General features: G+C 40.1%; 2 protein-coding genes across 3 annotated transcripts in view; one reads left to right on the forward strand and one right to left on the reverse strand.

Moving 5' to 3' along the window:
- The window catches only part of vash1 (vasohibin 1), a 541,933-nt gene that overhangs the window by 237,357 nt on the left and 286,401 nt on the right, over nt 1-18,175 (forward strand). The window lies entirely within an intron of this gene.
- LOC111963254 (visual system homeobox 2) lies at nt 8,831-14,522 on the reverse strand. 2 transcript variants are annotated; one of them, XM_023986569.2, is made up of 5 exons: nt 14,028-14,522; nt 13,536-13,620; nt 12,394-12,517; nt 9,745-9,925; nt 8,831-9,339 (listed from the first exon to the last, which is right to left on the reverse strand). In XM_023986569.2, the coding sequence occupies exons 1-5, from the start codon at nt 14,440-14,442 to the stop codon at nt 9,026-9,028; spliced, it is 1,119 nt and encodes a 372-aa protein (XP_023842337.1). In that variant the 5' UTR covers nt 14,443-14,522; the 3' UTR covers nt 8,831-9,025. The 2 variants fall into 2 exon arrangements, with proteins under 2 accessions (XP_023842337.1, XP_023842336.1); XM_023986568.2 differs by having other exon boundaries at nt 8,831-9,402.

The raw sequence follows: 18,175 nt of genomic DNA on the forward strand, positions 1-18,175 counted from the left end.
ACGAAGCCTAGGAAGGTTTTAGCTGTGGTTAGACATGAAGATTAGGTTAGAGCCGAGTTGGGGTGTGGACATGATGCTAGGGTTAGGTTTGAGCTGGGGTGTGGACATAAAGCTAGTGTTATGTTTGAGCTGGGGTAGACATGAATCTAGGGTTAGGGTTAGGGCTGAGCTGGGATGTGGACATGACGTTAGGGTTAGGGCTAAGCTGGGGTGTGGACATGAAGCTAGGGTTAGGTTAGGGGTGAGCTGGGGATTGGACATGAAGCTAGGGTTAGGGTTAGGGCTGAGCTGGGTTTGGACATGAAGTTAGGGTTAGTGTTGAGCTGAGGTGTGGACATGAAGCTAGGGTTAGGGTGTAGGGCTGAGCTGAGATGGGGTTTGGACATAAAGTTAGGTTAGGGCTGAGGGTTGTGGACAGAAGCTAGGGTTAGGCTTGAGCTGGTGGGTGGACATAAGCTAGGGTTAGGTTTGAGCTGGGCTGTGACTTGAAGCTCGGGTTAGGTTTGAGCTGGTGTGGACATGAATCTAGGGTTAGGTTTGAGCTGGGATGTGACATTAAGCTAGGGTTAGGTTTGAGCTGGGGTGGACATGAAGCTAGGGTTAGGGCTGACCTGGGATGTGGACATGAAGCTAGGGTTAGATTAAGCTGGGTGTGGACATGAAGCTAGGGTTAGGATTGAGCTAGGGTGTGACATGAAGCTAGAGTTAGGTTTGAGCTGAGTTGTGGCATGCGCTAGGTTAGGGCTGAGCTGGGGTGTGGACATGAAGCTATGGTTAGGTTTGAGCTGGGGTTTAGACATGAAGCTAGGTTACGCTGACTGGGGTGTGGACATGAAGTTAGAGTTAGGGCTGAGCTGGGGTTTGGACATGAAACGAGGGTTAGGGTTAGGGCTGAGCTGGGGTGTGGACATGAAGCTAGGGTTAGGGCTGCACTAGGGATTGGACATGAAGCTAGGGTTAGGGCTGAGCTGGGGTGTGGAATATGAGCTAGGGTTAGGGCTGAGCTGGGGTGTGGACATGAGCTAGGGTTAGGTTTGAGCTTGGGTGTGGACATGAAGCTAGGGTTAGGTTTGACCTGGGATGTGGGACTTTGATGCTCGGGTTAGGTTGAGCTTGGGTGTGGACATGAAGCTGGTTGGGGTTAGCTTGAACTGGGATGTGGACATGAAGCTAGGGTTAGGGTTAGGGCTGAGCTGAGCTGGGGCTTGACATGAAGTTAGGTTAGGGCTGAGCTGGGTGTGGACATGAAGCTAAGATTAGGTTGAGCTGGGGTTTGGCATGAAGTAGGGTTTAGGCTTGAACTGGGATGTGGACATGAAGCTAGGTTAGGGTTAGGGTTAGGGCTGAGCTGAGCTGAGCTGGGGTTTGGACATGAAGCTAAGATTAGGTTTGAGCTGGGTCATGCTACCTTTCGTCCACAATATGACTTCCAGTATCAATCGGACATGAAGCTAGGGTTAGATTGCTTCATGTCCACACCCCAGCTCAGCCCTAGCCCTAACCCTAGCTTCATGTCCACATCCCAGCTCAGCCCTAGCCCTAACCCTAGCTTCATGTCCACACCCCAGCTTAAACCTAACCCTAGCATCATGTCCAAACCTCAGCTCAGCCCTAACCCTAACCCTAGCCTTGTGTCCACAACCATGCTCAACCCTCACTTTAGACATAACTCTAAACCTAATCCTAACCTTAACCCTAGCTTCACGGAGTACCTGGTTCATTAATTTATTAGAACATTAGTATCATGTATGGCTCAACCCTTACCCTACAGTGTAACAGAGTAAATAGACAGAACAAACATATTAACACAACATGTAAAGTGTTTCATGAGCTGAAATAAAAGATCCCAGAAATTTTCAAAACACAAAAAGCTTAATTCTCTCAAATGTTGTGCACAAATTTGTTTACATCCCTGTTACTGAACTTCTCTCCTTTGCCAAGACAATCCATCCACCTGACATGTGTGGCATATCAAGAAGCTGATTCAACAGGATGATCATTACACAGGTGCACTTTGTGCTGGGGACAATAAAAAGCCACTCTAAAATGTGCAGTTTTGTCACACACCACAATGCCACAAATGTCTCAAGTTTTGAGGGAGCATGCAATTGGCATGCTGACTATAGGAATATCCAGCAGAGCTGTTGTAAGGTAATTCAATGTTAATTGCTCTACCATAAGCCACATCTAGCATGGTTTTAGAGAATTTGGCAGTAAGTCCAACCAGCCTCACAACTGCAGACCGGTTTGCTGATGCCAAACGTTGTGAACAGAATGCCCCATGGTGACCGGTGGGGTTATGGTATGGGTAGGCATAAGCTACAGACAACAAACACAATTCAATTGTATCGATGGCAATTTGAATGCACAGAGGTACCGTGACGAGATTGTAATTGTTTTGCATTGTCGTGCCATTCATCCGCCACCATCACCTCATGTTTCAGCATGATAATACACAGCCCCATGTTGCAAGGATCTGTATACAATTCCTGGAAGCTGAAAATATCCCAGTTCTTCCATGCCAGCATACTCACCAGACATTTAGCATGTTTGGAATGCTTGGTTCAACGTGTACGACAGCGTGTTCCAGTTCCTGCCAATATCCAGCAACTTGAAAAGGAGTGGGACAACATTCCACAGGTCACAGTCAACAGCCTGATCAACATCAACTCTCTGCAAAAGGAAATGTGTTGCTCTACATGAAGCAAATAATGGTCACACCAGATACTGACTGGTTTTCTGATCCATACCCCTACCTTTTTTTTAAGGTATCTTTTTCCAACAGATGCGTATCTGTATTCACAGTCATGTGAAATCAATAGATTAGGGCCTAATGCATTTATTTAAATTGACTGATTTCCGTATATGAACTATAACTTAGTAAAATTGATGAAATTGTTGCATGTTGTGTTTTTGTTCAGTATAAAATACTTTTTATGTATTATGCAATTTACATAAATAATTTCCAAAGACAGGCTCTCAAATGTTTACTGTTTTATGTCATTAATTCCATTTTCCTTTTGAATGTCATATTTAGCTCAAGATTACCACCTTGTGGTCAATGCCACATATTTAACCCTTCCTTTCCTTTCTAGGATCCATTTTCTCAAGCTTCTCTTTCCACCTGATGGACAGCATTTTTTTAACTAGGCAAGTCAGTAAAGAACAAATTCTTCTTCCAATGATAGCCTAGGGACAGTGGGTTAACTGCCTTTTTCAGGGGCAGAAGGACAGATTTTTACCTTGTCAGCTCAGGCATTCCATCTTGCAACCTTTCGGTTACAAGTCCAATGCTCTAACCACTAGGTTACCTGCCGCCCCGCATTGTAAGATATGAGGAAAACAATCATACATTAAAAAAGTGTGATTCATCTCAACAGTGTTGAAAACAACAAGCAAACAAAGAACAGCAAGCTTAGGTAGAATTCATACCTAACCGGACATATGCATGAGGTTGAATGTTTAGCTGGACTTTATTATTTTGCTCCCTCTGGAGCATATTGACCACAAACAGACATATATTATAAGAGTATAAGAACTGTTTTTCTCCAAACCCTTCATCTCACCATCAGTGAAACACTGCTTTAGATGCATGCATTCCCCAAAGTACCCAACAGAGGGCAGAATAACATTACGTTTAATTCCATTGGCAAATAGGGCTGCGGTCACATTATGTCAACTCACAAGCAACTGCGTATAATATAATATAATATAAATATAATTCACAGATATAGCAATGATTTTATGAAGTTTACATTAGTTTATGAAGTCAATTCACTTCAACCAACCATAAAAGGTCTTTCTGAAGTTCCAGCTGAAGTTCCAGCTAAGGCCAGTGATAGACAGATAGTGAAGTCTGAATTGCTCTTGTGATGAACAGGGGTCCAGAATGTTTAGCCCTCTCTTTGCAGTGCAGTTTATCTCCTAAATGAACAGACTGGTGGAATGAGATGGTGGACTGGAAATGGGTTATTGACATATATAATGATCTTGCAATGGTCACTTTCATATGCTGCTGTTCTGAGCTGCTATGTGCAGAGCTGTTGCCATAGGAAATTATGTTGGTGTTTCATCTCCATTCAACCCTAATGTGCCATTTGTAACATGGCTTATGAGCTATAGCTGCCTTTTCTCATTGATTAACTCTTTTTTTCTTGTACTTCATGTATTATTTGACAAAGACAATCACTCAGAAGAAATTGTTTTTTAATGTTGTGTTAAGAAGACTATTTTACATAAAACCTCTTATCTTACAGTTTGAAGAACTGGAGTTTCATCTGTCCATCAGGAGAAATATGATAAATGACATATCTAATATAAACAGCTTTCTCGTCAACAAATATGATCCCTCATAAGCATCCATTGCACTTTCAAAGGATTAAATAGCTTTGCACTTAAATTAATAATCTTCACTCTGCGTATCTCTTAGCCCAAGATATTCAATTTGTGAGTTTATGTATCCTGGCTAAGGGTCCAGTTCACTATTTGCTATACGGCTCTTCCAACAGTATTATAGGATTCTGAGGATCCACAACGTGTCATTACACTATTTTGTCCCTCTAAACTGTAAAGATGACTCACTCAACAACAAAGCTGTTCACATAAAGTTTCTGACAGACAAATATCCTCTCAAATAGCTAATGGTAAATCTCAGCTCCACAGCAGATGTTCAAACAAAGTGATGAAACTTTTATCCATTCACTTTTTTGCCTAGTTTTAAAATGCAGGATGCCAACTTCATTTTGTTTATCCCTCTGAGTGTTTTCATTTAGATCCAGCAAACAGAAACCAGAGTGGATATTAAGATTCCAAATATTCCAAAGGTTTAGATGTGTATAAAATACCGTTTGTTGGATGTGATCTGAAGTTTCTGGCATTTCTAATAAACTGAACCACTGAATCAAGAGTGGCAAATATGAATGAAAAGGATGTTTCCTAAAACATAATTTTGTTAACACAATCCAGGCATTATCACACCAGATGTCATTGAATTGGTTACACTGGTGCTAAGTAAATTGAAGTAAATTAGGGTTGAATTTACAGTGTAAATTTAATGACAGTGTCACTATATACGGTACACTGTATTTTCCCTCTCCTGTGACATGATGACTGCGTTTAGGCAGCCAATTCTGATATTTTTCAACTAGTTGGTCTTGACCAATCAGATCAGCTATTTTGTTAATAATTGGGGAAAAACAATCTGAATTGGACTGCCTGTGTAAATGCACCCAAATATGATTCTAATCTGGGAGGCATCCGGTGTGCAAACATCATGATGCCTACTGACAGCCTACTCATCTGCCTGTTGCTCAATGGAAATGTTCTATATTTGCTATGAATGGCTTGGAATGGTTAATTTCATAAAGGAAGTACAAAAAGATCAGCCCAAGAGATACAAAAAGGCTTGAATTATTCAAACCTCTGGTTTAGAATAGTATACAGTAATATATCATTTAATAGATCATTCAGAGTGAATCTGATTCAACATGCAATCTGATGGATTCTGTCTTGCATCCAAATCTATTCTAAATTGAAATCATGTTGACCTAATATGAACCAATGAATGTAAGACAGTTCAGCATTTCAGCTAGCAGTATGTGCATACTTAAAAAAGCTGGGATGGATAAGTGATCTAAACATCTAAAATAACGGGATAAAACAGCATTAATGGAGACAGAAACGGTTCTGGCTAAGTAACAGAGCAGGCGCCTTTAATACAGGCTGAGCGCACCTCATCTGAGCTGCTCTCACTGGCTCCCCTCTCCGATATGACCCTTATGCACTGGCCCCATACTTTAATCTGAGAGATTGAAGCCTCTCTACTGCAACGGATTATAGGCAGCAGAACAAAATACTGCACTTGGCTTCCCTGGGAACAGGCAGAGCATGCAGGTATAGGACCAGCTAGCCACCTTCTAATCAGCATGACCAACGGAGCATCTTGCACAGGGAATGACAAGGACAAAACGGCAAATGGTACAAACAGGCTCCGAGACAGATTCTACCCCCAAGCCATTAGACTGCTAAATAGTCATAAGACTGCTAAATAGCTAATTAAATGGTTACCCAAACTATTTGCATTGACCCTATCTTGCACTGAGTCTATGCACACTCACACGTACTATATATACACCATATGTATACACTCTCACACACTACACTGACACTCACACAAACCCACACACATTCACATACACTACATACTCACATGCACTACATACGCACACACATACGTCACGCACACGCATGTAGGCATGCATGCACACGCACACACACACATCATAAGCTGCTCCTACTCTGTTCTTTATTTTACTCTTTCTTATTATTTATCCTGATGCCTTGTCACTTTACCCTGCCTTTATGTACATATCTACCTCACATTCTGTACCTCGTACCCCTACACAGTGACATGGTACTCCCAGCTAGCACATTTGGTTCCTTGGAAGTTGTGGGAATGTAGGTTTTTGGTTTTCCATTGGTTCTGGGAATAAAGCCATATGTTTTCTGACCGATAAAATATAACATTTTTTAAACGTTCTGAGAATGGAAGTGAACATTTTGCCTGTTATGGTAATGTTAATTTTTAGTTGAAGGCAGGTCCTGAGAACGTTTTACTATAATTACCTGAAAGTTTTCCTGGGAGGTTTTATCAACAGAAATTAAAGGTTATTTTGAGTTTTTTAATAACTTCCTTAAAACTTTCACTGAATGTTTCAATAATACTGCTAGCTTAGTTTAGCTCCAAGCACAGATAGGACACATGGACACATGGAAATTCATTTGCTTAGGCATTAATCATGCAAACATTGCAGCACAGCATCAGTGAGATTCAAACCTATGATCTCCTGTTCTATGGAATAAGTCCACTGCGCCACCTGGATGGACCTAGTAAACAATGTAATTTTTACTCATGCAAAACTGTTAATTTTGGTCTATTCAAACGGACCTCATTTCAAAGGCAATTGTTTTTCTGAAGTACTGAAAATCCCACAAAAGAATGCTGTTTTTTTTTTACGTTCTCTGAACGTACTGAGAACATGTCCTTAAATAGAACTATGAGAAAAAAACTATAGGAATTGTTATGCTTAAAAGATGCACTATGCAGAAATCGCTCCGCCATTTCCTGGTTGCTAAAATTCAGTGGTCTAGGGCACTGCATCGCAGCGCTAGCTGTGCCACCAGAGACTCTGGGTTCGCGCCCAGGCTCTGTCGCAGCCGGCCGCGACCGGGAGGGTTTGGCCGGTAGGGATATCCTTGTCTCATCGTGCACCAGTGACTCCTGTGGCGGGCCGGGTGCAGTGCACGCTAACCAAGGTCGCCAGGTGCACGGTGTTTCCTCCAACACATTGGTGCGGCTGGCTTCCGGGTTGGATGCGCGCTGTGTGAAGAAGCAGTGCGGCTTGGTTGGGTTGTGTTTCGGAGGACGCATGGCTTTCGACCTTTGTCTCTCCTGAGCCCGTACGGGAGTTGTAGCGATGAGACAAGAGTAACTACTAACAATTGGATACCACGAAAAAGGGGGTAAATTTTTTTTTTACAAATTAAAAAATCTAATTGTTCGCATAATTTCAGTTTATGTGACAAAACAAGCATATATAGTATAGAGAATCATTGTACCATCTAAACTGCTGTGATATATCTTACATTCCCAATGTCAAACCAGTTGGAAAACGTTCCTAGAACATTACCATTAAATGGAACCATGTTTGAAATTTTAGGAAACTTTATTTTAAAGTAATGAAATACCAAGGAAATAACATTATTTTGTCAAGTTATCGCCAAGCTCTAAGAAATGTATGGTTCTTTGAGCATATGGTTCTGTATATAACTTCATCTTTGTGTATTTTATTCCTCTTTTGTTACAATATTTTATTTAATTTTTTGCATTAACTCTGCATCTTTAGGAAGGGCTCGTAAGAAAGCATTTCACGGCAAAGTTTACACCCATTGTATGCGGCGCGTGTGACAAATAAAATTTGATTTGATTTGAACTCTGGTCGTTTTTAGAGCGTCCATTTTCTGGTACAGCAGTCCAAGACTTACTGCTACTTACTGAAGACAGAAACAGCATAAGTATGCCCAGGTAGTGGACAGAAGAAAATACAAAAATAGTGAAGAATATACTGTAGATAATTATTGAGCTACAGCTTCTCTCTTGCAGGTCCACCTGGCCACTTGGCTTTGTGTTTAGGTAAAACACTAAATAAAGCAACAGCAGACCTCATCAACAAAAAAAATTATACTCTGTATTGCATATTATTCAGAATAAGAAACAAAAACGCAAACATTTAAAGACCACATAAAAGTATGTTTTAACAGTGCCTTTGTGAGCTATCTTTATCTTTATTATATACAGCATAATAACAAGGTAAGATAACTTTTTAATTGTTGTGTTCCTCTTAAGAGAATAATGTTTTCCCTTTCATACATCATCATCCCAAAGAAGAATCTTGAATATGAGTCTTCAGGGAGCGACTATACAAGAAACACAGTCAGCATCAATATTATGGATGCTGTGAATTCAATATACAGTATACTTTCAAAGATTGGCTACTTATATATCAACAAATGTCCTAATTGGCTCATTCTAACAAACACAAGTATGCACTTTGCATACTGAATGAGTAGTTTAAGAATATTCAGTGAGAGACATTTGTAAAGTGGGTATCTTCTAGTTATAGGGGTTGTCAGCAATATACATATGTATGTAATGTTAACCCCCATATTAAACAAGTTTTAACAATATATAAGCAACAATATATGTATGAATGTCGGGGATTAAGAAAGACAGAAAGTGCATTGGTGTTTTTCTTAGTCAATAAGAGACAAATTCAGTTATCTTATCTCTCCAATAGGAAGACCAGTTTAAATAAGGTCATTTTAAAACAGCATAATAGAGATCTAGGATGAGTTCAACATGTAAAAACCTCAGGGAACACTGAATAATACTGATAGATCTAGTTGAGTCCATACAGATGTTTAGAGAACAGTCAAGAGAACCGCAAAGTCTTTACAAAGTGAGGGTCTATGGACTCTTGGGCTCTTCCACTGGACTCAAAGGGCCACTAGATTTTTCCTCTGCTGCCTGTCTCTCCACTTTGCTCTCTGGTCTCTCACATGTAACAGTCCCGAGCACCTTTGCACTGTGCTCCTGTGCTTTTGCCCTGAGTGCTGCGATGCTGTTCTCCCTCAGTTCCTCTTTGGAGATGGGTGACTTGCCCTCCGGCCTCTTCTCCTCCAAGTCACATTCTTCACCTCTCTGAATGGCTGGCTGCTGGGGAATGTCGAACTTCCCTGTTGGCTGGACGACCGTGGTCTCCATGGACTTTTTGTGCATCCCTGTAAAGAATTGGGGGTATTCGGATTTAGAAAAGCGTCTGCTGATTGGAAAGCCATCTTCAACTGAAAATATTAAACAAAGAAATAGTTCTGATTTAGCTATAGGAATATGATCTTCAAATTGAGGATGCATAATAAATGTAGACCAATAGTCAATACTTGCTGTATAGTTTTTTCCCCCACTGGGCAAGAAGTAAGCCTACCAAATATAAATTATGATATCTTGATCATTTCAGAGCCATTTGATGAAAGGATGAAATCAGGAATAAAGTTTTTGCCCTCTGCCCTGAATGATGAAGAACACACCCCACAATCGCAAGTAGAATGTGGAGAATATATGAGAGCAAGAATTAATTCAAAGCATGGAGGATGAAACCTGCTGTAGATTAAACATTAGTCTCATACCAAGCAGCCATGGGGCACAAGAGTCCATGATGCCATCCTTGGCGGACTTGAGGATGGAATCCGGGAGGGGGATGGAGTGACGGACCATGGCTCCATACAGCCCATACTCTGCCATCACACTGCTGCGACCCCAGCACTTCTCCCTCTTCCTCCATTTGGCCCTGCGGTTCTGAAACCAGACCTGTAACCCAGGAGGAGTCATTAAGTACCACCTACTGAATCTAGCAATATTCAGACACACTGACACTAGCAGCATCAATGAGTCTTCTAACTGACAGACACCACCACCTTAAAAGGCTTTAGCACTACCATCACATTGCGCCACAGTTGTCCAACTCTTGAAAAATTGTTTGTATAACTTTTGTTGTTTTATTGGTTGTATATCGTTGTATTTTACATTTGTGTGACTGTCCTTGTCTATCAGTGTATCAGTGTTTGTTACCTGTTTTGTGTTTTTTTGTGTGGACGCCAGCTGCTGCTTTTGGAAACGCTAATGATGTTCCAAATAAAGACCCAATGGCCCTTCATGCCAATTCTGTTCTATAATTTGTGAAAACAACATAACTAAATCTGGTTTTATTTCAGTCACTCTAGTGTTGTGTTGTTTTGAGATCTCTGTAAGACCCCTAATGTGGCTATCTCCACCCAGTCTGGGGTAGTGTGGATGGATGTTCAGTGAAACATCAACTTGCCCAATGCCAAATGTGGCACTCCATGACCACTGGTTGGGGCCCCATGCTATCTGTCAGCTCAGTGAGAGGCCAAATGGATTTCATAGCACAACCCAGAGCTGTTAAACAGCCTACTTGGCCACATCTGATGGCTGTGTGTAAAGTGCAAAACAACAAAAGAGGAGGGGCAAGCACTGATATGTCTCCACCGTGGAGGGGAACCAGACATTAAATTGAAAATTAACAAAACCATTTCAAACCTTTTTCTGTTAATTCTAATGATAGCCCTTATTTCATACAATATACTTTTTTTTATGAGAAATTGCTTCTCTGGCCCTCAAAGGAAGCTGAGGGGGAAGCTGCGAGCAGAAGCGGCCCCTAGGGCACGCCAAGACTGATTGAAAACTAAGTTAATTTCAAGCTCAATCGATGGTGGACAGGCGGGCAAATATCACGGGAAATTAAACGAGCGGGACTCCGGGGAGCGGCACTATTGACCCGTGCTAATAAATTCAATGTAGTTATATCATTTGAACTCCCCGCGTCTCGAGACAGCTTCCCCCCGGAACAAGGCATGCTCATCTGATTCAACTAATTAGACTGTATGAGAAAATTGGATGTTAATTTTATTTAGGATTGGAATACAGTTTTTTTCCTTATTATTTATTCGCGGCGAAGAGCCATAATGAGAACGAAATTAAACGCCGCTCGGCCAGATGGATGGTCCAGGTCACACCGCAATCTTCTTCTGCCTTGATAGCTTGATTAGGTCGTTAGTGCTCTTGTCCGAGAACAAATTGTTTCACATCCAACTACACCTAATGAGAGATTATCTGGCGAGGATACAACTAGAGGTGTCTTTGTTCAGACAGGTAGATAGGCATTATTGGTAAATTTATGTGGGCTCACTTGCCTCCTCCGTAAAACATTAAGGAGCTAACTATTTCGTCAAGTGTAAGCCTATATCACTCTACTTTTCATTTTCCACGCCATTCATTGGTTATTAGATGCCTGCTTTATAACCTAGGCCCAGGCTATTTACATTTCAAGGCTAAAGCAACAAAGGTAGACTTGCCTATAGTTCTACACTGCATAAACCTATTCAGGTACCAATGTCCTTTATTCTGTCCGGGGACGCAAAAACCACCTGATACCATAGACCTTCTTTATGAATGACTTAAATTGTTTGTAAGAGACCTTATCTAAATTATTATAATACATATCAAAAGCAGATTATGGTCCCAATGTACAGTGGAAAATGTCAGTGGTGGTTTAAAGGGCTACTTCGGGATTATTGCAATGAATGTTGGCCCTTTATCTACTTGCCCAGAGTCAGATGAACTCATGGATACCATTTTGATGTCTCGCCATCCAGTATGAAGGAAGTTAGAGGTAGTTTCGCAAGCCATTGCTAACTAGCGTTAGCGCAATGACTGGAAGTATTTGGTACCCACTAGCATTCGCTAACGCTAGTTATAAATTGTCATTGCACTAACGCTAGTTAGCAACTTACCTTCAAACTACATGCAGAGACATAAAAATGGTATCCACGAGTTCATCTGACTCAGGGGAAGTAGATAAAGGGCTTAATTGATAAAATCCTGAAGTATGCCTTAAGTAGTGCTTGCTCCAATATAAATGCAGAAAAGGTGTTAAAAAACCTAATGTGTCACTGATAATCACATCTCATTGGAGAAATACATTTTACAATTAGCACAGGTTCTCCTGTAGGAAATATTTTGGAGAGTAACATAATAAGTACATTTGAGTTTCTTGCAAGGGACAATGAGAATTAGATAAAAAACTATATTTGACATGATATTCCAATCAAATAAAAAATATTATTAACATGAAGAATGCTGTTTTGAGACATTTAAATGCTATTTAGGGGAGGAAGAACTGCAGTTACAAAATACATTTCCTCTGACGTGATACAATAACAACAGTGCCAACAATAGGCTATAACCGGTAGTCATACCTGTATTCTGTCCTCAGGAAGCTCTGTTTTCATAGCCAGCATCTCCCGTGCATACACATCAGGGTAGTGGGCTTCGTTAAAGGCCTTCTCCAACTCCTCGAGCTGGTAAGATGTGAATATGGTTCTGTAGAAATATGAAATATGTGTAAATTGTGGACATTGAAAAATGTTCTAAAGGCGAATAATAGGCAAGCTCGGTTGGCTATTATTTATTTCAAACAGATCAGATGTACAAATGCACACCTTCATTTGTACGGTGGCAATGCATTCCATTACATCTTATCTATCCAAGGTGTCTGTCTGTATGCATTTCATCTTAGGTACATTAAAAACAATGGTGCATTTTAGAAATAGACCTACAGTAGACTAACTCACATGGCCTCCAAAAGCAGCTGCTAGATTTTATTATTTATTCTCTTATTATTTGTTTACAATTTTAAAAAATGGCCTATTCAGTAGCCTATTTGAGGCAGTGGATGTATCCCAGAAATCAATGTGTAGGACTATAAACATGCAGCCTTTACATGCATTCAGTGAGTAGGCTACAAAAAATAAGTCGATTAATTATGTCCATATGGTGTATTAGGACTACACTCGATGGTTAAAATAGGCCAATGCTTTCACACCCCAAAACAAATATACATCAAAATGAATGACAAAAATATATGAAAAAAGACGGACATGAGGCTAGCCTGTAAATTCACTCTTGAAATAAAATACGAGGCGTAAATATTATGTATTTGCTATGAAACATGTCAAACATTTGAAACCAAGGGCTATTGGGAAATAAGGCAATGCGTTGCCTAATTGCGTTTAATTAACTTGAATTTCAAACATATAGGCCTAGACCCCGTTCGATTTAATTCCATGTTTGTTAGGTATATAAGGTTATTGATAGCCTAATGGCCATTGACAACCTGTAAACCATCTCAGTAAATAGCACAGGCTACAATTTCAAATTATATCCTAGTCTAATCTTGTTGTTGAATTAAGACAGTTCAAAATGCCTAAACAATGTAATACTAAAAAGGAGTGTTGTTAGGCCACACCAAAAATGATGAAACACGCGAGCTTCAGAAATTGAACAAGTTATTAGCATTCTGATAAAACAATAATATCATGTGTTGGAATGCACCGCTTACCGGTGCCGTCTTTTCTTCCTTTTCTTGCTCTGGCTTAATGAGGTCTTTGAGAGTTTTCGTTCGTTTGACGAAAAATCTTCTGAGTCTGTGAATATTAGAAAACGTGACAACGTGAATGACTCGTTTGAGACATGATATCATTTCCAATGTGTTATCACAATTGTTAGTGATGACATTGAGTGCAATTTCTCCAACACAAATGTTATCGTTGTATTTTGTTACTGTTATATTTTTTTAAACTATTTTTTATTTATTTAACCTTTATTTAACTAGGCAAGTCAGTTAAGAACAAATTCTTATTTACAATGACGGCCTACTTACTGGCATAAGTAGCCTGTTGCTATTATTTTATATTATTATTAGCCAATGGTTATCCGTTGTCCCTTTATAGTTCAGCCTAATACTAATATTACACTTATTATTCTAATAAATACAAGTATATATTTTAAGTCCTTATTATTTCAGGCTAATGACCACGACTGAAATTCCTACCCGAACTGGCGGACTGGCTGTGGTCCAGAGGACCCACAGTTCTATTGTGGGGCTGCAAGTGAACGTTCTGCGCGTCCTGCAGGACCTCCAAAAACGCTGGTTGGCTGTAGAACGACGGAATCCCTCCAGGTCCGATTAATCCCATCCCAACTCCGATACCAGCCGTACCAAGCATTGACCTGGCGGCAAGCAGGTGCGCCCCAGATGGCAGAGACTGCAGGGTGCTCCTCGGGACTGCCGAAGAGTCTTTATTCAGCCCTAAAATCTCCTGGATCCCGAATCCCGTGCATCTGGGAGGGTGCGTGGCGCTGTTCTTTGATTGTTGGTGCAGGCTGTTACCTCCGTTAGCACCGAGAGAGGACGTTTTGGATATATTCAACGTTTCAGATAGCACAGCTCCTTGTTTACCTGTCATGGTCTCTTCGATAGTATTCCCTATTTTTAGCGGCTCACAGGTCGGTCCCCAGTGCACGATCCACTATGTATCACTCCAGACTCTTGAAAATGGTTCTTTTATCAAACAGGTCCATCCCAACAAGAGTCAGAGCCCAGCAGCCAATCAACTACTAGGGATTTTTCGGGATTCCTGCGCATCAAGCATTACGCGCCTTTGGAAATGGTTTATTCGCTAAGAACTGATATATTAAGGCTATGGGCACATAACCCAGAGTGTGAGGATAACCCAAAACGCCTGCGGATAAAGAGGATGAAACAGGTGGACGGAGTTAAAGCCGTCCATTTTTTATTGAAAAAAAATTGCATCAATGCAGCCACAGGCCTTTTGAAATATTTTTCGTTTGTAGGCTAGCGTGTGTATTCGTTTATACTGTATATTGAATATAAAAATGATTCTGGTATTTAAACGTGATCTTGATATTATAATGCCATGCATAATTAAAACTATATGACGCGGGTTGAATGAATCCGGGCCTGGATTTAGTTACCGTAAAAATAGTTTAGTTTCATAAAAATAAAACGCATGTTTCATTCCATCTTTTTTTAACCTTAATTTAACTAGGCAAGTCAGTTAAGAATACATTCTTATTTACAATGACGGCCTAGGACCAGTGCCTTGTTCAGGGGCAGAACGACAGATTCTTTCCTTGTCAGCTCGGGGATTCGATCTAGCAACCTTTCGGTTACCCAATGCTCTAACCACTAGGCTAACTGCCGCCTCTTCTAGTGGATATTTCCATCTTCTATGATCGCTATGTCCATCCCTTGCCTCACACATGAACGGATAATTGATCCGAGGCAAGGAAACCATCACACGGAAATCAAAGCCTCTCCATAACGACAGCTGGACGCGAAAACACATCTCTGCCTCGCTACAGACTGATCTCACAGCAGCATTCAAGACAGACTAATGGAGATGGACATTTCGTAAAATAAATGGAAAATTAGGAAAGAATCTGGGCTACCAACGTGTAGGCCTATTAGAAGCTATTTACTAAACAACGTTCTCAAGTTTATTAATGCGAACAAAAACAACATTAGGCCTAGCCTATATCACTTTTAATCGTTTAGAAAAGGATAGTTATTGATGCATGGGGTCATTTGGGGAGCATGCCAAGCATGTTCATAAAGTGCAATTACATTAATAAAGATGATTACCATTATCAAACATTGCACCATTTTATCGGATGTTTAATGTGTTACATAATTTTCTTTAGGCCCTATTTGTCTTGCTAATGGATTTTATCCAATCCACATTTTAATCCCCGTTGCAATCCTAAACAATTTAACTCTGTGTGGAGGCTTTGCAGCTTATCTTTCTATATGCACAAGTCGCTTAGTTTAGATAGTCAGTTTATGTTTCATATTTTAATGGAGAGAACATATAGCCTATTGTATTTTAATGTAAAAATGATCTATTTCGACAATTTTTCCCTATATCTTATTGAATTTGCCTATTTGAAAAACATTGATTTGGTATAAATTAAATTGACGTTTTTCTTATAATTTAAAATGTTCATCAATGAATTAGATATAGCCACCCTTTTATCCTTCCAATATACTTCTTCATCCTAAATATCAGGAGTTTTTTCCGCTAAATAAATCGGACACTTAGGCCTACATTTGGTGCAATTTACAAAGTAGCCTATACTTGGTTAGTTTTGAATATAATGAATAACTAATTACATCGTTTTCGACACGTTTAATCACATTCTATTGGGCAGTTGTAGAGTACCAGAATAATGATTTCAAATGTAAACTACAATTTGGAAAATATTTACATATGGCAGCCTTCTTTTGTCAATACTGCGTGGACACAAATACATGCCCGTATGATGAGCATATTTACGATTAGGCCTACTTGTGAACAGCTCCATGGGTCAAGTAATTAATACAACCATTTTACGCATAGAGACTGGATGAGTTTTGAGATGTGTGTGGCACAATTTGGACATCTGCACAGATAATTACACCCAGATCATTTATGGAAATGGACAGAAAATATTTGAGGGGGACAAAGCAAACTCAGATCTTATCTAAGTGCCATGTGGTAATAGATGAATACATGTCCTGGTTTAAAGGGGACGGGCAGAGAGTCAGGCGGGCCAGAGGAAGGAAGCAACGTTTGCGCGTGGCAAAAACAGTTGTAAAAATCTAAAGTCACGTGACTGACAAGGTTTCAGCCAATGAAACACAATGGACAATTAGTATGCCTACTTAGTTATTCCACAATAAGAAATTACATGCGGATTCTATGGGAACTTGTTCTTGTGGATGTGAAATTTACGTATGATGTCCAGCCATGACTATTGACAGAGAGATAATCCCGTTGATGCCTGGTGTGGGTTATCAGATTTATAAACAAGACATTACAGACTGTATCTGTTTTATGTTATGCTAATAACGGCATATCCATGGCTACATTGAGGTTCATATAAGATATTAGCCTATATAGGACTACATCTTACACATTTGAAGAAAACACCCTTTCGATGTAGATAAATAGGCCTAGCAATTAGGGTATTGCAATTTGTGCGCCAGAATGCATACTTCTGGTGAAATGGCAATTCTGGCATCCTATTTTGTAGTTGAGTTAATCTACAGACCATTTAGATTTCGTTCATATCTGATCTAGTCGATAGGGTGAGAGACACAGAGGTTAAAACAAAATAAATATTGTAAACTATAGCCCAGACCTAAAACGAATCTGTTCAGCAAAATCATATTTTACATCAAACAGTAAAAATTGAGCCACAGATTAAGAGGGAGAAAAATATTACCGCCACAATTACTCGATGACCAGTTGAAACTAATTAGGAGGCTATTAAGTCAAAATTTCATTACGGGTAATGAAGAAATCAATGTTATCGGAATATGCTAATGACGCATCAGCCAGTCGAGATAAACCCATCTATTCACATGGAACCGTGAGTCAGGATGACCTGTCAATTACACCGCGGGTTCCTGCCCTCACTCCACCACCACTTCTGTTGCAATCTATCAAGGCTTTGTTGTTTATTGTTGCTGGAGACCCTCTCTCTCTCACTAGGCTTTTAATAACCCATCTCCATATCAAAATGACTCCACCCTGATTTACATGCAGATGAGCGAACGGTCTAATAGTGTTCTAGATTAAAGGCAGTTTTAGTTCACTCATTCGTGTATATTGGGTTTCCCATCAAAGACCACAACATCCAAAGGCTGCAGATTAAATGGCAAACAAACAGCTGTTGCAAAAATGTGTTTATCTGTTGTTTCCCCCTGTTCCTCTGTTTCCATCTTGCAGTGGGAGAGTTGTCATGTTGTGTAAACCAGATTGCCCTCAAACAATGGTATGAGAAACACTTCTATAGTTCAAGATCCCAACTCAAGTGGATGGCCTGAGGATGATATAAGGCTGAAAAGTGGAATACATAAACAAATGTGTGCTTTAGCTTTAAAACACATTACATTTCCATTCCAAACATGATTATCTAGTGTGTTCGACAAACTGATGTCCTGTGGTAAAAAAAAGAAGTATTGACCTCTATAGGCTAGAGGTCAAAGCAGAGGGTGTTTAACTGCATCACTTCCCATTTCACCAGGCATCTAAATGTTGCAAATTAAAACCTCCCCCCTTTGAATAAATACCAGTTGAGTCTTCAGTCTGCAGTCGTTTTGATTGGAAAGGCTTGAAGTCTATTTGTAATAAT

This window comes from Salvelinus sp. IW2-2015, linkage group LG4q.2 (genome assembly GCF_002910315.2).
Source record: "Salvelinus sp. IW2-2015 linkage group LG4q.2, ASM291031v2, whole genome shotgun sequence".
In the NCBI taxonomy this organism is placed as follows: domain Eukaryota; kingdom Metazoa; phylum Chordata; class Actinopteri; order Salmoniformes; family Salmonidae; genus Salvelinus; species Salvelinus sp. IW2-2015.

Coding starts and splice junctions, on each gene's coding strand:
- LOC111963254 (XM_023986568.2), bottom strand. CDS start 14,442: ATGACAGGTAAACAAGGAGCTGTGCTATCTGAAACGTTGAATATATCC. Junction 9,926..12,393: donor TTCCTGAGGACAGAATACAG/GTATGACTACCG, acceptor CCTGGGTTACAG/GTCTGGTTTCAGAACCGCAG. Junction 9,403..9,744: donor TTGTGCCCCATGGCTGCTTG/GTATGAGACTAA, acceptor TAATATTTTCAG/TTGAAGATGGCTTTCCAATC.